This window comes from Manis javanica, chromosome 11 (assembly GCF_040802235.1).
Source record: "Manis javanica isolate MJ-LG chromosome 11, MJ_LKY, whole genome shotgun sequence".
Lineage (NCBI taxonomy): Eukaryota > Metazoa > Chordata > Mammalia > Pholidota > Manidae > Manis > Manis javanica.
The window spans coordinates 49963425-49989613 of NC_133166.1; the positions used below are offsets into that span (position 1 = coordinate 49963425).

The 26189-nt window shown below is 39.7% G+C and overlaps 1 protein-coding gene and 1 long non-coding RNA gene across 4 annotated transcripts in view; one reads left to right on the forward strand and one right to left on the reverse strand.

Moving 5' to 3' along the window:
- Positions 1-9889: 9889 nt before the first annotated feature.
- On the reverse strand, positions 9890-23527 carry KCNA4 (potassium voltage-gated channel subfamily A member 4). Its single transcript, XM_017668877.3, has 2 exons — positions 23129-23527; positions 9890-20077 (listed from the first exon to the last, which is right to left on the reverse strand). Exon 2 carries the CDS (start codon positions 19300-19302, stop codon positions 17335-17337), a length of 1968 nt encoding a protein of 655 aa, XP_017524366.1. The 5' UTR covers positions 19303-20077; positions 23129-23527; the 3' UTR covers positions 9890-17334.
- An 87-nt stretch (positions 23528-23614) lies between these two features.
- LOC108402377 (uncharacterized) overlaps positions 23615-26189 on the forward strand; it is a 31134-nt gene continuing 28559 nt past the window's right edge. For 2 of the 3 annotated variants that reach the window (XR_012122667.1, XR_012122668.1), the window contains exon 1: positions 23615-23780. This is a non-coding gene — a long non-coding RNA (uncharacterized lncRNA). The remainder of the gene's footprint in view (positions 23781-26189) is intronic. The other variant, XR_001854414.3, reaches the window with a different exon arrangement.

Sequence of the window (26189 nt, forward strand, 5' to 3'; positions counted from 1 at the left end):
ATTGTATGACAATAAGTAACAGTGAAAACTTTTCTAAATAAATGGATTTATCTGCTCTACCAATTATATTTTCCAAAGTCCCTGAAATACTATTTAACAATTTATTGATAGATAAGACCATCCAATACATTTGGAAAGACATCTTTATGTCTTTCTTTAAGGAACATTAGAAAAAATATCAGCTCTGTTGTTCAATGAATGGAGGACACCTACTATAAACATGGCAAGGAAAGTACCAAGTTCAACATAACTATTATGGATATCAGTAATTAGCCAATATGAATGCTCTGAAATCACTTGAAAATGTGTTACAAAATTGATACTGCACTCAAAGGATAGCAAATTGAGCACGTTTCAGTACCAGATGTTTCATTGGCAGCTGACTAGAACCGATCTACTGCTTGATGAAATTCACATGCGCTGCATGTAAAACAACAGATCCAAAGTTGGACATGCATTTTCAAATCAAATCTCACAGGAGATAAGCTTTAAATTCACAACAGAAGGCAATGTTGTTGGCTCAAAATTCAAGGCACAAAAAATAGCTTACATTAAGGCAAAGATTTATTTTTCAAATAATTGTTTAAACAACTGCTAAAAAGCACTGAGTCACAAGCAAACATAACGAAATGATGCTACCATGCTTAATGTAAAATCTTGTCTATGTCTAGTCAGTAGAACCTACAGGTTAGCTAATCACACTCTGTGTAGGTCCCTAGACGGGGAAAGAATACCAAAAGAAGCAATCAATGCTTTATCTTTAGAAGCTTGTAATTTTCTAAGGAAAGATTTAAAAAAAAAACTAATAAAGATAAAAATAACTTTAAAGCACTTTTCTTAAACTACTACCTTTATAAGCACATATAATTCCGAGCCCATAAATATCTCAAAGTGTACTAGGCAGAAAAGAGTTTGGAAAGTAGGCTAAATTAAAATATTATTTTTCCATGCATTCTATATGGAATGGAAATCCATGCATTTCCATGCATTCCATGCATATAGACAGGGACAGCTAGCTCTAAAATACGTAGATTCTTTATCAGAAGAAATTTAGATTTGAATTTTAGAAATTTAGATTCTTTACCAAAAAAAAAAAAATCTGGTCACATGCTATTGTAAACTGAAAATAGGACCACAAATATTTCATAGCTCCTCTAATCAAAAAGTGAACTCTCTTTCTCCACCCCTTGAATCTGGGCTTGGCCATATATGAGACATTAGCAAACAAGATACAAGCAGGGTCTTGAGAAGTGCTTACACCAAGTCTGCCCTCTTTTACTGCTTTTGGAGCCCAGCTGCCATGTGAATGAGCACAGGCTATCCTGCCAGATCCTGGAGACACACAGAGTGATCACCTTCATCAACATCAGACACATGTTTGAGGCCCGCTGGGTCAATCAGCAGCAGTAGACTTCCCAGCTGATTGGAGCCACATGTGAGGGCTCTGGTGAGACCAGAATAAGAACCATCCAACTGAACCCAGCCCAATTGCCAACCTACAAAATTATATGTAATTGTTTTAAGATATTTTAAAATCATGTTTATCATTTTAAGTCACTCAGTTTTGCAGTGACTTGGCATGTAGAAAATGCTCATTGATAAAAGTGCTTCACAAGTGCTTTAAGCACTTTATAAATACCAATGGGGTTTATCCATCATTCTTTTTTTTCCTCTTCTTTATTTTAATTGAAATATCATTGATACACAATCTTACATTGATTTCAAATATACACACAGTGGTTTAACTGATGCCTGTATTATTAAATCCTCCCCCTCTACTAATGCAGTTACTGTCAACATAGAAAAATGTTACAGAACCACTGACTATATTGGTTTCATTAGACCAAAGGTGCAGATGGGTAGACTGAGGCATAGAAAAAGCAAATAGATCCATAAGATCTGAAGCCAAAGTTGCTGTTAAAATCAGAAATGGAATCCAGAAAAGCTAGAACTACTGGATCATCTGAAGGCTGATCTCATATCAGGAATGCTATTTAACATATACATATAACTGGTAAAGCATGAGTAATTAAGATCAATCATAGCATTAGCACTGGTGCTGAGTTTTGGAGGTCCCCTGAGGTGGCAGTTTACCTTTTAACTCAGGGATCTTGAGGATAGCTAAAGGGAGGAGCCAAGAAGTTATCTTGGAGCACTTGTGGGCTCCAGACTGTCAGCTGGTAACTAATCAATACAGGTGCATTTCAACATTTTTACAACTGGTACAGCCACGCCAGTGCACAAAAATAAGCCCCAAACATATCCAATGAGTTTTCAAAAATAGAAGCATTATTTATAACTTCACTGTCTCATTTAGCAAGTTTAAGTGTTCTAATTCCTTTGCTTGTTTGTTCTAGAAACTGAGATTTGCCTACTGGCTTTATTGCCTCTTTATTGAAATGACTGACCTATCCTTAAACTCCATAAGTTATGGTTTAAGATACTAAAACCTCTTTCTCCTGAAAAGTAAGGTACAGTTAGAAGAAATGTAGTTGACAAACTGTCCAGAAGATATTATAAGTCATTTCCAATCTTTAAAAGAAAAAAACAATTTCTTCCTAACAAAAGAGGTGGTTCCAGAAATAATTGGAAATAGCTCTAATTTAATGGGATCAATTCCCCAAACCAACATCCCCAAAGATAAGTAGATAGTAAAGAGTTAAGAGTTATGGGCTTTGAGTTTAAAACGAGCAGAGTTGTTCAATGATTCCAGAAATCTTTTCAGGAGCTCTGGAAAAAGAAGTTAAAAATATGTTTTTAGCTGCCAATTGGGAAAAAAAAAAAGATTAATCACTCCCCATTTCTACCAGCCTCTTTTCATTAAAATGTTAAATACAAAATGTCAGATTAGTCTTCAAGAGCAAGAATTAGTATTCCTAGGAATAACCTGTATTATTTCCAGAGACAACTGACAAAAGAATCTAAGACATATGCTCTATAAAACTCAGTAGTCCATGCAGCTCAATTCTCTTACCAGGTGGGAGGCTGGTAAGCTTTGATCTGAATAGTTTAAGCTCTTCTAAGTGACCTTCCAATTCCAGGTAGGTGAGAAGAAAGAAGTGGGCAGGCAGAGGGTATCCCATTTGCAATCTGTCCCACAGTGTTGAAACACTGAGTTAGTGAAAAGCCAGATATTCAATTTAAAAAAAATAAAAAGAAATTGAAGAAGAGGAAGAGAATTAAGAAAAATGAGAAATGGAACTGGTGATAAAATCTTTGTTCTGTTATTAAATATGCCATGATAAAATTACCATGAAACTTCACAAACCACAGAGATTAGGTCATTCAGGAGAGTATGTTGTCCTGCAGACAAATGAAGGGCTTGTGATGGGACAGTAAACAGATCAGAGAGCTGGATGCAGGCCCTGCAGCTAAGACATGGAGGAAAAGGGATAATTAACCTGGTCACCATGAGCCAGATGAAAAGGTACAGAAGTCTGCTTACGATAGGAGAGCAAAGAACTAATGTGAACCACTTTGTCATGAGCTGCTCAAGCAACATTTATCATCTAAAACAATTTGCTATATGAATAGGGAAAGCTGAGGTCAACATATAGCCATTACATTATTGATAATATTTAAATGATTAATGCTTGCTAAACTGCAGAGAAGAGCAAATGAATTATTTTCAAAATTTATTTCTTGCCCCACTAGATTCATTATTAATATATTACATTATACTAGAAAAGAATACTATATCATCAAAATTAAAATCACTTTACTTAAAAACAATCAACATCTTTGAGGAAGTTAGCTTTAAACTAAGTTTAAAATACTTTAAAATATTGTATTCATGAAAATATTCATCAGAGTTTTGTTAATAATGAAAAAAAATAAATCTATCTAGAAAATATCCATCATGCAGGAATGAACAAGGAAGCTGCCCACACTGATTCGATAGAATATGGTACAGACCCAAAATCATGGCCAAAAAAGTAAAATTTAACAAAAACTTTGTAGCAACACTAAGAAAAAGGTAGTGATATTATGTTCAGGGAAAACCACAACTCAGATTATAAATATATTATAATTAATATGAGGTAGAATAAAGATGCTTAGGGAAAAAGGAGCACCTTTTCCCTCCTTTTCTCTATTTTACCTATTGAGAACATAATAGAGTAGTATTTTAGTTTCAAAATATTTAAAATAACTCCTTCAGCCTTAATTACAATAATTCTTTCATTATGATCACATGTCATGTTTTCATGCGATCATTATATTATACTCTGAAATATTAGCATAAGATAAACACACTTCTTAAAAAATGTGTTTTAAAAAAAATGTGAATGCATTTGCACGGGATCCACAAAAGCAATGAGTAAATAATTTGGCAGGCCTCATCAATATAAAGGCACAATTCAAATACTTTCAGAGACTCAGAATTGCTGAAATGCCTGGAGTGCACCACATCCCTTGAGTTTCCATGTCATTAAGTAGCACAAGCCAGGCTAAGTGTGAAGCTTATCTCCCACTGCCATGCATACAAATGAAGACCCTTTTCTCAGCTGTGGATGAGTTTATTTTTGAACACTTCACACAGATAAGAAGCATGCATCAGCTGTGCTTTATCCAATCGAGGAAAAGCATATTAGGTTTTTATTTGGACATCAAATCAAACAACCTAAACAACCAAAATTACAAAACATACAACTGCTTCCCTCAAACACTCCATTGCCACATGATCTCTATTTCTAAGATGTATTGGCTACACATCCTAAAAAATGAAAATTTCCTTAAGCAAAATAAAATTAAACTCTTCTCTGAGAATCTGAGAAAGAAATAAAAAATACTAAAAAAAGTGATGGACAGTAACAAATTCTATAACTGTGTCTGCCCACCTACTAACCAAGGAGCTGGCTGCAAAGGACACAATCTAAATTTACCACCTAGGCTTCCCTGGAAATAAAGGAATTATTAAATTGTGATGGTATCAGCATGCTAATGACAGAAGTTATAAGATAATAAATTTATGTTAGAGTCACTAGAACAAACACACAAAGGCAAATTTTGCTTCCTCAGGATTAATCTGACTGCGTTTCTTGCTCTTGTTATCTGCTAGTTAAAAGAGCAAGACTTACCAATAATTAGGACTTCTTTGTAGGGATAACAATGTCAAAATTTAAAAAAAAAACGTTATCTTATATAATAGCAAAACCCTCTGTACTTTAATATCTCATCTCCAGTTTCTCATTTGACCATTCACTGATAATTAATATCTGGCAACTAATGTGATTTAAAGATTGGAGCTATGGCAACATTCAACTTGCTAAGACTCTGGACTTTTTTTTTTTAATGAAACCGAATCACTTAAGTTGTCTGTACATTCCATTAAATACTCTGGAGCTGCCTGTGATCCTACCCTTGAGTACCTGGCATGGAACCATCTTTTTGGTGAGAGTTTTATGACAAGATCCTTTTAATACTATTCTATTGAGACCCAGAGGTTTACCTCTCCATGGCAAACAGTCAGGTTTTAGGATAAAAGGCATGACCAGACTGCAATAAATATTTAGTAAAATAATGTATGACATTTTTAAAAAGCAGAAAAACATGATTACTGAGAAATTGCTCTACCAGTGAAAAGAGGAAGGTCTGTTTTATGTGCTAATTCTCTATGGACCAATCTGTACAAATTATTAGTGCCTCCTATTTTTAACATCAAGTTTTATTCTAGTAGAAGTAATTAAGTAATGATTATTTAATACCACAGAAACCATCCATTTGATGCCAGCAAAAGTGAAACTTAGAGCCAAATTATAAGATCAAAACCTAAAATAGAAGTTCAAAATTGTTAGAGTAATATTTTATATTCAGAGGTGTGTATAAGGTGATCTTTTCTACTGAAAACATGCTGTATTTCCAGGGAGATGGGCTTTCAAATTGCCAAACGTTATGCTGAAAACATTCACACACAGCCTGTTAGGCTGTGTGGCATGCTGTGTTTTGTTTTCATTTTGTTTTCTAATAGGCCCTAGATAGAGATAATCTTGTATGATATGAATTTATTTAAAATCTCAGAAATGTAATCTGCTTAATTCAATATCACATTTCTAAATTACACTCTCTGGTTAGGTATAGAAAAATGTAGATACATTGTAAACGTACTCGGCTTCCATTAAAGAACTTCTGAAAGAACCCCACAGAATGTTTTGACATCTATTACCTCCAGTCTCATTCAGAAATTGTAAACAAATATATATCCTTCCACCTCCACTTCCAATGTGTAAAAATTAATTGCAAGAGTCACTTTCTCCTTCATACTATAATAGTGAGAAATTAAGCTATCTGCCTAAAAATATCTTCAAATATTAGCTATGTGTCTGCTCATTTAGGCTAAAATACACATTCTCCAAGTTTGCAAATACTTTCATGAAAAATTGTGAAGGAAAAATAATTTTAGTTTTAAGAAGTCCCATAATATTGGTTTCACTTGCGTTTAATTTACAGGATGTCGTATTTCTAAGGCACAGGAAGAGTTTCAGTTTGCTAAAGTAAAAAATAAAAATCCCACAAGATAATGGTTTTACAACTAAAGATATTCCACTCACAGAATAGGTAGCAATAGGAAACTCCCCAAATTTAAAGAGAATCCGGTATGCATTTGATACTGATGGCTTTAATGAAGCAGAATTGAATCAATGACTTCACAGTGCCAGACAAGCAACTTGACTTTTTTTTTCCTTCACTGACTCGACCAATTGTTTTGGCTTTAAGTAGAAGCAGCTTCAATTAAAGATAATGCTTATTTGGCTTGAATGAAGACAGAAAGCCAAGGTCTCTAATGTATGATCTAAAATATTCAGAAAACAAACAAGATAGTACTTAAGATATATTTTGCAAGAGAAGTCTGAGTTCTTAGGAAGTTAAAGCTAGTTGGAGAGAGCTAAAAATGTTTTTACAACTTCATTTCAATGTGAAAGCCTCAACTCCAGGAGAAAGAAATCAGACAGCATCTTGAAAAGCAAATGGAAACCTGAGCAAACACCTATGGGATCTGATCAACACAAACAGAATGCATAGCAGAAAAATTCCAGAAGTTTCCCTCAGCTGTCCTGCCTAAGCCATGCAACTGATGCAATTTCATTTGGCCTGCCTAAGTAGAAATGTCCACAGAAAGAACCATCCTTTTCAATATTTATCCAAGAAAGAAATTCACGACTTTACTCAAATCAAAATTTTTAAATGCACCATCAATGGCCCTCATACCCTTACCAAGGAGAAAGACACATATGGGTTTGAAAAAATATATATTTTTGTGGGGCAAAATAACCATGGTCCTCAAAAAGAAAACCTAAGTTGGAATAAAAGGTCTGACTTTTTACTGTTTCATAGATGTTTATTATTTCAGTCATATCTGCTTCTCTCTCTCTCTCTCTTTCTCAGTTTATAATTTAATCACATGCTATTAAACAGAAAAAATATAAATTCTGGGGATTAAAAAAAGTAAATACTCTTTGTATAATCACATTTACTCTTTGAAAGCACTGACTGTTGTTATTGCTCATGCAAGAATCATAAAAAATGGGCAAGTTGAATTTACTAGGCAGTTTATAAGAAGCTATTACAGAAAATGAAGCACATTGCAGAACACAAGATAGAATATATAAAAAGTATTATTAGAGCATGATAGCCTGGCAATTCACTCTCCAAGAAGAAACTAGATCCAGGCACACATAGAGTCTGGGGGAAAAAAAAGAAGGAAAGTTAATAGTAATAATAAACAAGAATCTGCTATTTTAACAAATGAATCTTTCCATAACTCAGAAATCTTTCTAAATGGACTGTGATCCTCTGAAGTGTTAGTACATTGAGAGATTAGGAACACGGGAAGAAATGTCAGCCCAGTCACCTCACATGAGCTGAACAAATAGCTGTTGAAAACGTAATTGGTGAAGGAAAAGAAGTCTGCACACCCTTTCAATTCTAATTTCAGTCCTGGATGAAGAACCAAAAAAACAGCACCTGAATTAAATTTGTCCCTTTCCAATACCCAACAGCTTTATAAACCGGCAAATCATCATAGTAAAAAGTTGTATTGTCTTTGAGTTTCAACCCCTCTAGACAACCTAAAAATAGACTCTGGTGAGTGAGAGGACTGCAGCCAGCCTGCTCTGTCAGCTCCCCTTGCCAGCAGTGGATGGAAATCTCAGGTGATGGCACATTGTGTGTAGACATCTCCCCTTAAGCAAATAAATGTCACCGCCAAAGCATAGCTTTGGTAGCCTAAGGAATATTGCAAGAGGCATTTTAAAAGTTGGTAAGTCAACTGCTTTCTCTAGGAATGGAAATGAGTATGCTTTATCTAACACGGTTGTAAATAAACAATAGTTAAGACTATTTGTCCTTAATTTTCTTGGTCAGATTCCTTATAACAACAGTTGCATCAGAGTAAGATTTTTGCTATTATACTTGCAGCTCATTCCACTGTGGGGTTATTTCTACACAGTAATAAAGAATCTGGGTGAAAAGTGGAAAATACAAAACTAATCATCCAGCTGTTTTAAAATCCCAGTTGTTCAGTAATAGGTGGAAAATACCCAGCATAATAACAACATAAGGAACCAACAATGCAGGTGATCGTAGACACTTTCTGGGTATATACTGGCATGACCTGATGTATAAAATGGGAAGCTGTTTACCTGGATTACACCAAAAAAAAGCCTCCCTGAGGCATCTGTGAATCTGGGGTGTCTGCAGCCTTCCTAATTGAGCTTTTGTTGAAGCAATGGTGAAAGGAGTATGGTGGGATGTGGGGAAGTTGGGGGCCCAAACAATTTACATGTTTACCTCTGCAATTAATAAAACCAACAGGCTAAATAACTGAGGAGAAAGCTTGAAAACAGAAACTAAAAAGGGAACCTTTGGACACTTTATTTTGAACAAATTTATATTTGGCCAGAATTTAGAATCATTACTTCGATTTCTTTCCCAAATCCTTTCAGGGATGCAGTAAAATTTTTGAAAATTGAGTGACTCTCCTGCAAAGCTTCTATCTCAACTACAACATTTCAGAACTGAAACGAAAAAAATGTTTCGAGCATGTAATTTTCAACTTACTTTACCAATGATGGCAGGGTTTATCCCATGTTCCACCGATCTCCAACAGTGACACCTCGGACAAACAGAAAACAAACAGCAACTCCTCAACAGAGCCTCCCACACCCAAAGATTCAACTCAGTCCCTTGAGTGAGTAAAAATAGCCTGGTGTCACAAGACAATTCACACCTTCACATACTGTATGTTGCTTCATGCTTATCTATCTAATCTAACCCTTCTTTCTCCACTGCTTCTCACACTGCCTGGAAGCCCGTGAAATATGGATTCTAGTAGTGAAATAACACCTCTTCTCTTTGGATGAGAAGCAGCAGCAGCTAAATCAGCAAGGAGCATATGACTGCAGGAAGGAGTTCTAATTATGTTGCACAGATTTTATGATTTTTCCACTCCTCTAAGAATTGCACACCAGCAATACCCAACATAAACACATCATTCAGGTTTGTGTTAGCGACACTCACTCCCAAGGCTTCAATTGGTTGCTTAATTACATCTTGCTTTTAATACACTACCGCATTGACATTCTGCATTACAATAAGCAGGGAGGAATTATCCCCTGTGAAATACAGGTGCTCAAGTGTTAATCTTCTAAGGATGTGAAAGCTGAGTGCTCTCTAAGACTGAGGGCAAATGGAATTAAGGTATTCGGACACACACACATCCTACTAAGTCTGATACTAATACTAAGTTACTAAGTGATTGGCTTAATTTCCTATATTTCCTAGATGAGCAATAATTAATGATTAGCATTATCCAATGAAGCAGTTTTTAGGCTGATCTAGCTTTTTTACCATTAAATCAATAACTTCATTTAGGCATAACATTTTGTCCCTTGCCTACTTCCCTCCCACTTCCTATTACCAATGAGTCCTGATCTTTCTTATATTCTGTTGCTATTCCAGAAAAAGGGCAGTTTACTAGCTTCTCATTGGCTGGATTGAATCTGGAAGAAATAGGGCAAGAACTCTGAGAATACATCTAGAAACCCAGAAGGAAAATGTACTCTTAATAGTCTTTCTCTGTCATCTAGATTCCAATATGTTATATATGCATTTCTTTATGTCATATTTCTTGTATACTGAAATCAGTTTCTAGACTGATTAACAGCAAACGTTGAAAAGAACAACAGTTTTGTCAACCTCTAATCAATTTGTAACAAAGCCTTTTACTTGGTTTACTAAAAGGTAAAACATTCATATCCACCAACTTAAAATATAATGCACAAATTTAAATATAATGTATGCAAGTTAAGAGAAAAGGAAGAAAAGCAGAGATTCCATTATCCTCTCAAGAAACCTGACTAAATGAATCATTATTTATGAGCTCAATCTCCTGGCTCTAAATATGCATTGCAATCCCCAAATCTCATGTTAATTTCTTAAAATATTTAGCTAGAGATATTCCTCAAACTAATAAGATAGTGTGGAACTTAGATTCTCTATTTTCTTACCAAGGTCATTTTAATATTAGGTAAGTCATACTACATGTAAAATCCATCTCCCAACAGGAATGCCAAGAATGATACCCAGTAAGAATGGCAAAGAAATAAATACAAATCCTGCCACATTCCCTAGAGATCCCATCACTTCTTGATAGATTTCAGTCCAGTGGGAGCTTCATTAATTATTTCCTACCCTGCCTGATAGCAAATGAAAGCTTCATTTGGATCATAAACCCTACTAGTTGAAGGAGAAAGAAAAGACTCAGGTGCTATCAACACCATTAGTGTTCTCGGCAGGAATCATCAGTATTCAGGTCCAAGTGAATTAAGTTTATAAACAGAATAACATGCATCCTCCATGTTAACTAATGGCCCCTGTCAGTAGGAGAGTTCAGATGATATACCCCTGGTCACCAAGAGCCATGGGGTTTTCCAATTATTTTACAATTTTGTATGTGAGTGCTCTCAGAAGTTGAAAGATACTGGAACATTCACACACACAAAAGAAAAACATAAAAACCCCACAACAATAACCTGAGATTTTTTTAATGCTATAATGTAATCTTAATTAAGAGAATTAAGGAAGTCACATCAAACAACATCCACAACAAAAGTACAGAAAGATAATGGTTTCAAGTATGTCTATTTCTACAGAGCACAAAGTAGATGTGTGGAGCCATATAGTCTAGTTTCCATGCTATGTGCACCCTTTATATAATGTCCATGAAAAATAAACACTTTGCAATGTTCCATAAAACATACAAATTGACCCTTCTTGGGAATAGAACCCCATATAACCTTATCCCATGGAATGTCCCAGAGCTTAGCCCTAATACCACTATGGCATAAAAATCCAACCTAAAGTGTAAAGAAAACTTTTTCAGTCTTTAGTCTCACTATTTCCCCAAAACACATGGGAATTACACACTTCCACTTCAAGAAGTGTCTTTCAATGTCTCAGATCATTCATTTTGCTTATGTGCCTTTTGCCAAAATAAAGGCAGAACATAAAATATGATAAATATAAACATATAAATATATATTAATCTGATTATTTTTAAACAACTATAATTCTTTGGCTCAGTACTGACACAACTTTAGTTGATATTCACAGGGGCTATTAACTGCTTTGACTGATTTAAGAAATGACTGACCCCTCAATATAGCCAATAGCTTAAGAAACATGTGCCTTCATGCTTGCTGGTTTAAAAATACACCCCTGGTCGATAAAATCATGAAAGAAACAATCCCAGTACATTTCCACATGATGCTAATAACTGAAAAAAAAACAGCATGTTTTTCATATTTATTATTTTTAATAATTACTATTAAGACCACTACTAAGGTAAGTTGGCATTTTTATCATTTTCACAGAAAATGTTAACTCATATACACTTTCAGTAACTCATTTCTTCTTTATATCAGCCATCAAAACAGTCACCTGTTGGTTACCTCTGCTAATGGTGAGGAGCCACCATGACAAAAGTTACCCATAAACCCTCCATATTTTGCTCTGATGTACATGGCACATTGAACAACAGATTTGGCTTCCCAGTTAGGTTTTTGTTTAGCTTTTGTTGTTTCTACTGTACTATTTTCCTTTTTTTTTTTTATTTTTTATTTTGCATTTTATACACTGGCTGTTTAATGGGAGAAAATGGTCCTGGGCCTGAGCAAAGCCAGCCTCAGATGTATGGAAAGCTACACAACAGATAATTTGCTGTTTAGGAAGCAAAAGCTGACTGCTTGTGGATCCACTATCAGTAGCTCCTGGTATTCTGGATACAAATTCTTCCAAGATACCAACAGCAGCCAGTGAATCAAGAACTTAACTGCAGGCTGACAACACCATGACTAGCGAATGTGGGAATCCTTTCCCAGGTGACAGACAGCAAGAGTCTTTAAGTATCAATTATTTGACTTATACATCTATTCAGGCTCTACTCAGTGTAACCCATGGGCCTGAAAGAGGATATGCTAGAGTCTCACTTAATGCCACAGCTCACTACATATGTGTCATGTTTTCAAAACACCCAACTCATGCCCTGGATTAATTTATTTACCCACAAATAAAGTAACCATATTTTCTGAACCTCAAATTGGGCCATATGGCGTGATACATATTAGCATACTTTTGTGAAGAAGATACTGTAAGAAATTGAGACTGCTATGGAAACAGAAAACCAAGTCAGAAATAAAACTCATATCAGTCTGAATTTACATTTCAAAGTACATTTCAAAAGTACATATTCCCATTTACTACAAAAACAGCTCTGCTTCCTTCAATCATGAACACAAACCACTCCATCCATCTTCTTTCGAATGGCAATACCGATCTCCGTACTAGACAGTAGGACTGTCTTCTAACCTGCAGTGGTTACCTTGGTCTGGAAGACTCTGTGCTTTGAGTCAAGCTTCTTCACAGGCAGGAAAACCAAGAGGTACCTTTTGTCCATACCAAATGTCCCTTGCAGAATTCAGAATAACTTTTGGGTCAGGAAGATTTCCCCTTGGAACAGGCCCCTTTGTCTTTGAATGACAACATGTAATCATTCTAAACTGTACTGATAAAAATATATAAATATATAAAGAGGGATGTTATACTCTTCATCGTGCACACAAGCACATCATATGTTCACTTAAAAATGCAAACCGAATCTAAGTGTATTTCCACTTTACTTAGGAATGGCTGCAATGTTAGTGCTGAGGAAGCATCACAATCCTCAAAATCAGTAACAATGAATAACACCATTTCTGATCTCTTGGGGTGTAGCGATATCTCTGTTTAAGATGCCAACGTAATTAAAGATAATTTTCTGTTGGTTAATGTTGACTTTCTAAAAAAATGGAAATATATCCCTTAACTCAGAGTATTTTCCTTAGATGTTTCTTAGTCATATATTGGATTCTATTGCAACACATGCTTAATGAAAAGGTTTTCACAAAGCTTCAGCAATCTTGTTTGAAACAAATTTGACAAGGAAACTGGTGCACTTGTGAAATACTACATGTGTTTCTGCATAAAATGAGTTCCCCAGCACAGGTCGGAACACTTGTTTACTGACAAGGCTGTACTCTAACAAAGCAAGAAATCAAAATGTTTACTTACCAACTTCCACCATATGTATTCAACTGGAGACCAAGGAGTTATTTTTTATTAAGTGAGTCCCTTCCCTTCAGAAATTGTTAGAATAAATAGCTTCAAAATACACCCTATTCATTCACTTTGGTTTACATTCTAAAAATCTCAAACCCCTCATCCTGCATTTAACCTAACAGTGAGATTTTAAAACTAACTTATGCTTAGTACTTACTATAAAATCAAGGTGATATGACTTGAAGGTACTTCAAAAATATCAAGCAACTTCTATCACCTTCAGAGTGCTGGGAGGAATGAAGTGATTTTATACTTAAAAAACCAAAACAAAACAAAACTGAAAATCAGGAGATGAAATGATGTACCCAGGTCCACAAGCCAGCTCTGGACTCCGAAACCAGCTGTCATTCCTCTGTCACCCACTAGCTCCTTTTCACAGAAATTAAAAGGAATATTTAGGCTTCCTCTCTTCTCCGTAACTGTGAGCCATTAGTGTTTCCTTTTCAAGCATTCGCAAGAGAGAACACTGCATTCACCCTTGAAAAGACTCTGGTTAGGAAGACCCTCAAATATTGTACTTTTGGTAACATTATCATGTGAAAAGCAATGAAAGGATCCCAGATCCTAAAACTTCAAATCTCTAAATGGGGTCACTTCTCTTCTATAGTACATTCAAATACGTATAGTGGCCTTAATGTATCCTACTAAGGAAGATACAGTTTCCTTAATCTGTTACAAATAGGCCCTGGAAGCATATTTCCCAGTATAAAATTTTCACAAATGGTACTAAAGCATTTTGTCTATCTCTGACTTGGAAAATTCTATGAAACCACAGCTGCAATGAGGATTCTATCTTTACACATTCTCTATAAGAGAAGTATTCCATACAGAAATGGCCCTATACAAGTCTTAAGGGCTTAAAACACTTCCTTTTCAGCATGGAATCAAGATCCAGACATCCTCAAATAGATGTATCTTGCAAGAAAAAACAATCAAACAGACATACATTTCATAACCTAATAATGTTTGGTTTGGAAGCCCATGACTGTTATTTCTTGATCCTTTTACCCTTAAGAAAACCATTGTAAGATAAAGGAAAATCCCAGAATCCCCAAAAAACTATATTTCTTGGATTCTCAGAATTATCAGCTCTAATATATATCAATTAAATTTAATAGAACTTTTCATATTTAAAAAGGAGGCATTGTAGAAACAACGGAATACAATATGCTTTCCTTTATAAACACAGTCAAGTCACTGCTATTGCTATTATAGAAATGTTCAATAAACATCCAAAGCTGGAGAGCATTTGTACTATTTTCATATAGAATCTGACCTAGTACAGCAAAAGATACATGGTAGCTTGTCCACGAAGTCAACTTTTTATACTAAGATATGCCTGGGATCTTCCCCCAAAAGAAATTGCTTCAATTATTCAATGATAGGCTATCTTGTGTCTGCAAATCAACTTCTCGTAAGAAGCTCAAAATTAAAGAAATTACCCACAGTTATCACAATATCCTAACAAAGCAGATGTAGCTCATGGGTTCTAAATCTCTTTTTGCCCCAGAGGAAGATTAAACAGTTTAGACATACCATCAAGGCATTTATATGGAACTTGACATTTCAGAATTTTCATGTTCTCATTTGCTTTCAGCAACAACTCTGAGATAAAACAAATGCTTGATGTGCCCTCTTTTTTACTAATAAGGAAATTGAGGGGCAGAGATTAACAATGTGATTTTTCCGAATGGTGACCAACTTAAATAGTATTACCCTTAGTCTAATGCATGTTACAATTCTGTTCCATATCCAAGATATTTTAAAATGCCATCTTTGAAGTCTTGTTACCAGATGGCATTTCCTGTTTTGTCACTCTCTACTGTCCGCTAGAGATCCTTGGTCTGCACAATCAACTATCCTGCTTGCTCTTTTTCTTTCTCCAAATGGTGTTTTCAAGATGTGTTTCTCTGTAAGTGGTGGGTAAGGGATGGGGAGAGGGTGTAGCTTTACTTTTAAACCTAACACTGGATTTACTTGAAATTTCAAATGTCATTAAAGAAGTAAGGTTTATATTATTATCAAATGATGGCCTGGGATTAAAAAGCTAGAGAAAAGCTATCCTACGTCTTTTTTTTTTTTTCCCCAAGTTCACAGTTGTCAGAGTTCATTATGTGCTAAAATACCCTATGTACCTTTTCCCCCCCACAAACCTCAGGACAACCATTTTATAGAGAATAGAAATTGAAGCCCTCTTATGCATTCTGAGTTTGCTAACCTATATCTCATTATGACGTGAAAGTGCAAGTCTGAAATCTAGCTGTTACCTCACATTCTAGAATACCTTGTTGTAAGTTACATGCAGTTATATATGTTATAAATTCTAGTAAAAATAGTGATGGTGATGTCCAAATCAAATGTTTTGACCCAATTCTTTCTTTTATCAATTTTAGCAAATAGAATGCTAAATTCTTAGGCGAATCCCACATTATGCTTTTATGTAGCTGTACAAAGAAATAAACTTAATAAATCTAGCATTTATGTTGCACATTTAATAGAAAGCTCTTAAGCCAATCACTGTAACTGCTGGGCATCTTATTTCTTCAAGAGTTTTTCAGTGCATGCATTAACTTTGGTTAAATTATTTTGAATTTAAAGGCAGAAGAATATTTACGATAGTATGGTTTCAGAAGCATAGCAACAGACCAATTTCAAAAGATTCAGTTGCTAAATTTTACTTCATAGTCCCTTTGCAGATCAGTTATGTAAATTTAAAGAGAAGGGAATCATGTGCTGTTATCTGCGTGGCCATTAGTCTCACACAAAGAAAAAAAGAGAACAATAAAATAAGACTAAGAAATCATTCTTCCAATGATTGTCATTGAACTGTTACATTAGTAAACATTCACAGTATGAAGTCTCTCTCAAATCTCCAGCATATAAAGTAGTGCAAAGGAAAAAAAAATTTCAGTCCCATTATCTGTGAAAAAAACTTGTTACATTTTCTCTGATTTCATTTCTTCCATTTTTTTTTGCTGTCATGTCTTTCCAAAATTAATAATAAAATATAATCAATTTCTAAAGGCCCCTGCAGCCTGTTTAAAAGTTAATTTCCAGTTAAAAATAAACTTTATAATTAAATCCAAGATAAAATTGTGACCTATATTCTATTAAATAATTTACTCTTTTTTTCTACACAGTAATTCTTACAATTTTTAAAAAACAACTATAGAATCCAAAGACATGAGATGCGACTAAAGCACTGATAAATGCCTGCTGAAATTCATTAGTTCTTACATAGTAAATACTTCAAAATGCCAACTTTTCCCAACACTACACAATTACTAACAACGTTGACAATTTACTGACATGTACACACGTGCACGCAGCACGCACACACACCAAAACACACATACACACACACACATTCTCTCCATGGAACCATCTGCACTTTTGACATCCTTTCCAGTTAATGTGCAAAATTCTTGCATTCTAATAAAAAATATAAAGATAGATTTGCTCCTATTTAAGCCTCCCTCTTCTCCAAGATGTATCATTTATTTGATATGTAATACAAGCTTAGTAACAATTATGCCATGTATAACCGTTAAATGGCGTACTACTATATGCATTAGATTCATTTGCATATTTCACTTTCATATTGGCACTCTCTATGCATAAATATATTTGGAGACGCTGGGGTTGTGGGCTGGGGGGGCAGTGGTGGGTGGAGAGCGAGATTCACACATCGGTCTCCACAGCCTTCACATTAGAGCAGTTGTTTTTATCTGTCTCACTGTCGTCCCCTTTTCCCTGACACTTCTCTTCCTTTGCACAGAGAGATTCCTTAACTCCTTCTTCCATCTCTAGATACTCTGACTTGTCCCCCAGGGAAGAAGAAGTAGAGCTCCGAAATTTCTTCAGCAAATTAGAAGGGAGGTAGGGGCAACTGACTGCATTCTGGGTCAGCTGTGTCTGTTCCTCATTCTCAGTCTCTCTGTGGTAGAAATAGTTAAAGTTAGAGACAATCACGGGCACAGGCAAAGCAATGGTTAGGACTCCCGCAATGGCACACAGAGACCCCACAATCTTGCCCCCCACGGTGATGGGCTTCATGTCCCCGTAGCCCACAGTCGTCATGGTCACCACAGCCCACCAAAACGCATCTGGGATGCTTTGGAAATGGGTAGTGGGTTCATCTGCCTCCGCAAAATACACTGCACTGGAGAAGAGGATGACGCCAATGAAGAGGAAGAAGATGAGAAGGCCCAGCTCACGCATGCTGGCTCTGAGTGTGTGGCCCAGGATCTGCAGGCCTTTGGAGTGCCTGGAGAGTTTGAAGATCCGGAACACTCGGACCAGACGAATGATCCGGAGGATGGCAAAGGACATGGCCTGCTGCTGCTGGCCGTTGCCCCCGCCCTGCTGCTGGGCCAGGTCCGTGCCCAGCGTAATGAAGTAAGGCAAAATGGAGACTATGTCAATGATGTTCATGATGTTTTTGAAGAAGAGTGCTTGGCTGGGACAGGCAAAGCAGCGAACCACAAACTCAAAGGAAAACCAAACGATACAGACCGTCTCCACAATGAAGAAGGGGTCGTTGAATATCGTGTGCCCTGAGTTCTCTGGGTGCGGTGCGGAGGTGTCATTCAACAGCCCACTGTGCCCGCCCGCGCTCAGTGCCATGAGCAGATCCCTGTCGTCCCTGAACTCAGGCAAGGTTTCCAGGCAGAAAATCACAATGGAGATTAAGATGACCAGGACGGAGACGATGGCTATGCCCCTCGCTGGACTGGAGCTCTCGGGATACTCAAAGAGAAGCCAAATCTGCTTTTTAAATTCATTCTCCGGCAAGGCCCTGTCCTCCTCCTCTCTCACAAAGCCCTCATCCTCCCGAAATTTGAGGAGGGCCTCCTCTCCCAGCTGATAGAACTTCACCTCCTCGGTGAAGATATCAAAGGGGACATTGACTGGCCTCTTCAGACGGCCTCCTGATTGGTAATAATATAAGATGGCATCAAAGCTAGGCCTGTTCCTGTCAAAAAAATACTCATTACGCAAAGGGTCAAAGTACTGAGTCCTTTTCTCAGGGTCCCCCAACAAGGTCTCTGGAAACTGGGCCAGGGTTTTCATCTGAGTCTCAAAGCGGAGGCCTGACACATTGATGACCACGCGCTCACAGCAGTCACTGTAGCGAACTGAACTGTAGCCCCCGCCGCCCCCGTCATCCTGAGGCAGCAGGTCCGTGTAGGAACATTCATCGATGTGGTCATCTTCGCTGTAGTAAAACCTTCCCTCCTCCTCTTCCTCCTCCTCCTCCTCCTCCTCCTCCTCCTCTTCCTCACTCAGCTCCCGCAGGATCTTCTCTTCAGAGCCGCTGGCCATCAGGTCAGTACAGTGAGGAAAGTTGCTCTGACGGTGGTGGACTTTCTTCTTCTCGGGCCGCTGTCGCCTTCTCCTCCGGCTACCCCGGCTGCTCTGAGGGTCATGGGAGGTGCAGGCCCCACGCGGCTGGTGGTGATGGTGGGATCCCCCTCCAGTACCCCCACCGCCTTCCACAGCAGCTGTGGCGGCTGCCACGGCGGCTGCCGCAGCGGCCCTGGAGTGAGCGAGCCTCTCCCGCTCCCGGGCCCTGGCCTGGGCTGCATAACCATAAGGCATGTGACTGTTGCACCCTGAGCTCTCCGCACTCACCATTGCAACCTCCATGGTGGTGGCTTTGGGAAATGGCTGGTTCCAGTTGTAGACGAAGAACAAAGAAAAATAGGGCAGCTCCTTTTCTCACCAGATTAAGGTAAGTTTGGAACACTTAAGCAGATTGCTTGGAAGACTAAAGATATTTTCAGTCCAACTTTGCATTTTCTGTTTTTAAATCAGCACACCCCATACTCTCGCTTCCCAGGGATTCAACATTGCTCTCCAGAGCTTGGCTTATCTAGATAAACAGCCTAGCCCTTTCAAGCCTATGTCACAAATGGTTGGGGGTCTCCCAAACACCTGTTTGGGGATAATGTTCAAATTTGGAAATATGTCTGGATGTGGCTGATGATGGATGCCACAAGATTCGAAGGCAGGAAGTAACTGACAGCCAGCAGTTGTGCCTAGAAAATGGAATATATTTTTCTACCATGGAAATTGTCCAAAGCTGAGTCCATCAAATTTAAATAAAATGCAAACAAGCCTTTAGTCTTAGCACTTGCCTTCTAGTGACGGCTTGACCCATGTTAACATGTGACTTGAAGTATGTCCAGCCATTGCTGCTCAAAGCCTATCAGGATGACTCTCAGGCTCTCCCCTTAAGTTCATCACAGGCTTCCTGGACCCAAGGGCAATGCCAAGCTACCAACAGAGGCAAAGACCTTGGGAGGTAGAGAAGGTGCAAGATGAGGTGTCAGCAGGGGCAAACCCAGCTCTGAGGTCTCCATAGAAATCAAAGAAATGCTGAGCATCCTTCAGCTAAAATCAAGCAGAAGAAGCACTTCACCTGAAAAAGGAAGGGAAACAAGCATAGGAGAAAAATAAAAAGAAGAATCAAATCATAAAGAGCAAACTGAGCATTTCCTTCACATCCACTTCTTTCTCTTGCCCTCCAGCAAATAGAAATACACAAAGCACCACGTGACCATATATTTCCAAGGAGTCTGAGGCAGGTTGTTAAATCTCCTTCTCACTAAACCATCTTTCTGTCCTTCTTATTTGGTTATTATTTTAGCTCTAATTTCATGGCAACTCAATTATTTTTCCTCTCTCTACTCTCAACCTAATGGCTCTTCTTTCAGTCCCGCCTTTCACTAAGGCTAAGTCTTAATTCAAGAAGAATAATGCTGTCACTTCACAGCCGCTTCCATCATTCGTTGATATCAAGCCATTTTTAAATATTTTCACTCATAAAATGTTTCTCAATTTAGTGCCCTTTCACCCCTATCTGTCTTGATTCAGGACTAGAGAAGTCAGAAAAAAGTTTTCTTTAATCCGGACTCTGCCAACTTGAGCAAGCTTCAGTCACCTCATCTACAAAGTATAGATGCTTATGCGACATCCCCCATCCCACTTTTGTAAGGATTGAATGAGTAGACAGTGATAGAATACACAGTGCCTTGGCACATAATGAATATCAATAAACACTGGCAGTTACTAATAACATGACAGTAACCAAACTTTCATTGGCTATTTCCCCATCTCCAAATGTGTATGTCCTTATACTAATGTCTAACGTTAGGGAAGTACAAAATGTGAGGACATCCAGAACATTCTGAAACTCACCAATGGCCTGTGTTAAGTTGGCACTCCCTGACTCTGAAGCATAGCCCTGTTGTTGTTTTTCTGTTCCTTAGACTCCAGAACGCTCCCTACAACTCCCTGCAGAACCACCCACAACCTAGGAGCTAGGCTCAGTTTCCACAGCCCTAGTAATCATCTTCTCTTCTTGTGGTTCCTCCATGTTCACCTTGATGCTCCCCACTATACTCCCCTCAAGAGACTAGCTCCTTACGCTTTAAATCCAGCTTGTGTGGACTTTGTTTTCAGCCTGTCATACTTTGCCCCCTATAATTTAATCCATGTCTCCTATTCCCCAACTTCCCTCCTCCTCTCTGTCCCTGCCCACCTTGCTTTCCAATCCCCCGCTTCCTGATCATGTCTTCCTTGCAGCCTGATTTGTTTCCACTATCACTTGGTATTCCTGGCCTTTCTTCTTCCTTGTGAGTTTGGCTCTCTCTGAGTCTGGCTAGGTCTAGCTTCCAAGCCAGGACCCGTAAGAGCTCCTGCCCCAATCACCTGTCTCCTTGCTCCTTCCATTCACTCTATCCACCCGGACTTCCAAGAATGCAGAGAGGCCCAGAGAACTGGAGGAAAATGACAGAACTCAGGGCATCTACCAGCTTCTATTACTAGAAGCACTTGGGGAGGATAAGAGAAACAGCTTTCTGGAGCCAGTAACAGGATTCAGCTCTTGACCACCTGCTGCTATTTGCTGAATTGTGTCAGCCTAGAAGCCTAAACACACCAGAGTTTCATGAAGTGACAAGCAGGGAAGTGGCAAACACAGGGCTTCCCAGTCATAGATCCCTTCTCGATTGCATATTCTCCAAGGGCAAGAGATGAGCTTAACTGGGACACAAAATCCAGAAAATACATCTCTGAAGTTATCTTAAATGACATACGCCTTTCTTTGCCTAACTCCTACTACCATCATCTTTTACTCTGAAATGCTTACCCTCAGGTTCTCTATATACAAAACCTCCCTGGGGTCACATTCACTGTGGAGGGCCAGGCCATCATTCTTTAAAGACTTTCACAGGCCAAAGAGCCTGAGAGTTTGCTTAGTTTCATTCCCAACTCCCTCGAAGTGATTATAATGCACTATTTAAATAACGCCCTAGTGTAACCAAAGTACCCCTATATTTGTATTCTATGCATATACCTATCCCCAACAACTGGCTCCCATAAGGTCATGAATTAAAGGGTCTTCTAATTTACCACCAACTCTGCAGGAGATCCAGACCCGCCCTCTTTTTGATCTACCATAAATAATTTCTTATTTATTTGGGTTTGTTAGTTTTTGTTTATTTAACTCCCTTGTCCACCCTACAAAAAGCAAACTACCTTCCTATTAATTGGTTACAGTTACCTCACTACCCCTGATCTAAAGAAGAGGGGAAGGAGAAGAAAAAGAAAGGAAAGGAAGAAAGAATCCTTCCACCCACCAAACCAGACTGGTTTAAAATCTCTCTTCCTTCTCAAGGTGTTCATGTTAGGAGAATCTATTCCAGCAGACTCCCAGGAGCCGTTATGGGGGAGACCTTTGCAGAGAAATTTCCCTTGCCTCTTTAACATCATTAAACTAATAGGATTTTGCAGAATACATATTCTTGAATTCCTGCACCTCCAAAGAGCCAAGCATCCCGCCCTTCCTCCTCCCACCCCAACCCCCGTCAAAAAGGCTGTTTTCATCTCTCATTGCTAATTCCCGCAAGTCTTCGGTTGATACCTGAACCTTATCAGAGAGAGAAGGAGAAAGACTGAGAGAAACAATCAGAAAAGGCCAACACCGTGAGAAATATACACTTCAACGCACGCCATTTATACAGTCCTATGTGTTGCTCAAATGCCCGGAGAATGCACCCAAATCCAAATGCTAGGAGAGGATGCAATTCAAACCCGTTCACCAGCTGTTTCCAAAAGAACGGAACCGGTGAGTCTGAAATGAGGCAAAACGATGCTAAATCTAAACCCCACCTCGTTGAGAAACGACATCTTTAATCGCACCCTCGCCTCCGGATTCAGGTTCCCGCTCCGGCACATTAAGCAGGGCGCACGCACCCCATCCCCAGGGTTAGGAAAATAACAACTGTTGGCCCCCCAGAGCGCCGCGCAGCATCTGCACCTCCCTCCTTCCACCTCCTGGTTTATTTTTAACCGCCTTCCATTCATGCCCTTCTGTCACATTCCCGATATTATTTACCCCTCAGATGTCCACTGTTTCTTAACAGCCAAAAGAGGAGAGTGGAGAGGCAAGAGAGGTTAACATACTTACCGTTCTGAGGTGGGGTGAAAAATAAAATTAAAGAAAATTCCCCGGTTAGTTGTTCTTTCCCTCTTAAGCTGCTACAGCTGGAGGAGGGGATAGAAGGAATCACTCCGGTGTGGCAGGTGGAAGCTCCACAACATCCGCGGAACAAGTTCTGTTGCCTGGCCAGGGGGTGCATAGAGTCCTCGCTGCTGGAGCCCAGGGTGGGGATCGGGGCTGCCCCAGAAAGACCCCAAGACTCCGGATTCCTCTGGAGTTCAACACAGGAGGGTTCGTCCGGGAAAGGAGGTCAAGGCTCCCCAGAGAAAGCAACAAAATCCTAGACAGCAGCGATCACTCGTTAAACCCGAATTCCTCCTCCAGCATCCATCCCTCTCCCTCTCTCGCCCGCTGCAAAAGCAGCACACGCCTCCCCTGGCCGCGAACGCGCGCCGGCCGGGGGCGGGGCCAGGGCCGGGCCGAGGGTGTGGCGTTCGCCGCGGTCACCAGGGGCGCCTCCCCGCGCGGCAGGGCGAGCGCAGTCACGACGCCGCCACGGCCCGCCCCGGGCCCGGCCCCCCGACGCCACGGCTCCGGGCAGCGCCTGGGAACCACTCCAGGGGCCCGTGGCTGGTACTCCCAGAGGCGAGGAGCTCATACCGAGGGCGAGGCGTTCCCGGTGAGCTGAAATGGGGTCCTGAGCCTCTCTCCTGGCGGGAGCCCCAGGAGAGGTTGGATGGGGCGACCTCGACGGGAGGCCCAGACTCTACAACAGGGTGCCTCTGAGCATCTTCTCTCCCTGACCCGATTTCTCTCCATCTTCCACGGCCCACCAGCCGCCTCCCATAACGGGTTTTAGGTTTAGGGGCAGCCGGCCGAAAGCCCTCCCGTCGTCTGCGAGTTCGCCCAGCCGCTCCATCTCTGCCTCCCCTACACACAGTTTGTCAGCCTCAACTCGGGGGCCGGGCCTCCGGGGCACAGAGGAAACGTACTTTAAACGTGTGTTTCACCCGGCTGAGGGATGGGCTGCAGAAATTGTAATAAGGCCCAAGTTAAGTGCTGGGCACTGGAGGTACAGGGTCGAGCGGGAGAGAGCCGTAAGGCTCCTGCGGGTCACAGGTCCCGCCCGAGGGTGGCGGGGGGCTGTGGAAGTGGAGGAGCCCTTGGCGAACCTGTTGCTGCAAACAGAAATACGACTCGACGAGAGGTTTGGCTCCCGGGAGATCTCCTTGGTAGTTAGCAGTCGGCTCTCTACCACCACCCACCTCCATCGGACAGCAAAACGCGTACTACCGTCCCGCGGGTAGGCTGGTTTGTCCTAACCCCAGGTAGGCTCCCAGCTGGCTTATTAGGTGCTGGCATATGAAGTGCCCTTGGGCATGGATGCAAATATGCAGTTCCCACAAATCTAAAAGAAAGGTTAGCGGCGGAAAGTGGGGATTTACACGCACACGCACATAGAAACCCAGGTGGCGACGGGGGCTCCGGGCACTTCTCCCCTCTCCGTTTGATCCGCCAAGCCAGCAGTGGCGGCGCGCGCCAGGGCTACTGGAGCAAATCCGACCTTGGGAGGGTCACCTGGCTCCCAGGCGGCCACTGTCGTCCTCAGCAGGCAGCTTTGTTCGAGGGCCTTATTGGACCTCCTCCTTTTGTGGCGCTCAATTAATTATTAAGAGAAATATTCTCTAGCTGAATTATAGATATGCCCTCGCTCACTCACTAACCGCTGCTGGTTTGGCAAAGGACACCTGGAGGACTGCTTTTCTTTACTGTTTGATTTTTTATTTTCTTTTTTAATAACTAAAAAAAAAAATCGCATTGTAATCAGTGAAAAGAAAAAAATAAAAGGGGAAAAAAAAGACCACCTGACATAGGGCCTGGTTTTCCTAACTTCTTCAATTAGTGCAGCTTGAAATTTGTCATGAATAAGTTTCCCTGTGATCCTCTGGCCTGAACAGCTGGTGAAGAAATTGAGAGAACCCTACCTACCTGCACACCTGTTCTAGAAAGGCTCTTTGCCGACAATCGTTTCCCCAACACAGTTCATTCTCTCTAGTAGGAAAGACGGATTTCTCCAGAAGTAAAATTGACCAAGTGCATTGACCCAAAACCCTCTCTGTGCCTCCACAATGTGATGTAGTCACTGTGTGGTTTCATACATACCAAAGGCATTTAATCTCACCAGAATGATGTTTTTCGGGATGGTAGAAAGCAGGGCTGAGGGCATAGGATCTTGGGACTAGTTTCCCAAAAGCAATTTGTGAGATCAATCCCCAGCAACAGTGGAAAGCTTTCAGGGAGATAGAAACTGAGATTGAATGAATTACAAAAGATGACAAGTTACACTGAAGCTTGGACATTTTAATTGGATCATGTTAATGCTTTGATGTGCCATTTTTTGTTTGTTCCTCTCATGGCCCACAGAATTTTAAAATTTTAAACGCCTGAAGATTTTATAAATATTTGCATTTCTTAAGTATAAGGAATCTGTACTAAAGCCCCACAGCAAGAATGCAGCTGAGGAAAAAATCATTATCTTGAAATATTTATCCAGGTCATACAAGGAGTCCTTACAGAGGACTTGATCAAGGTAGGTAATTTTCAGTGAGTGCCCACCTAGTACCAAGCTCTGTGCGAACTTCTTTGCATGCATATTGCCTAATTTTATCTGCATAACTAAACATCCAGTGGTAGCTACCCATAAATGTTTTTAAAGAAAGAAATTGAGGTTTACAATGATTAACAAACTCGCCCAAAAGTTATACAGCTAATTATATAGCAGGACTGGACCTTTAACAACTGACTTTAAAATGGATAGACTGGTGGGGATAATACCTGTGGTCTATGCCCATTTGTCCTCATAAATGAGTGTGTTTCAGATACATAGAGATTATGAAGCAGAGGTATGTACAGTGATGGAGGTATGAGAATGGTTTTCCTGGAATGCAAAGAATAGAGAATCATCTAATTTGGGGGAAGCAAGCAAGCATTGACAAAGAAAGGAGAGATGTTTTGAAGAATGGTGAGAATTAGAGTGGCTGCCATAAAAAATCCAAGAGCTCTTTGCATGGGTGTGGACCAAGCAGAA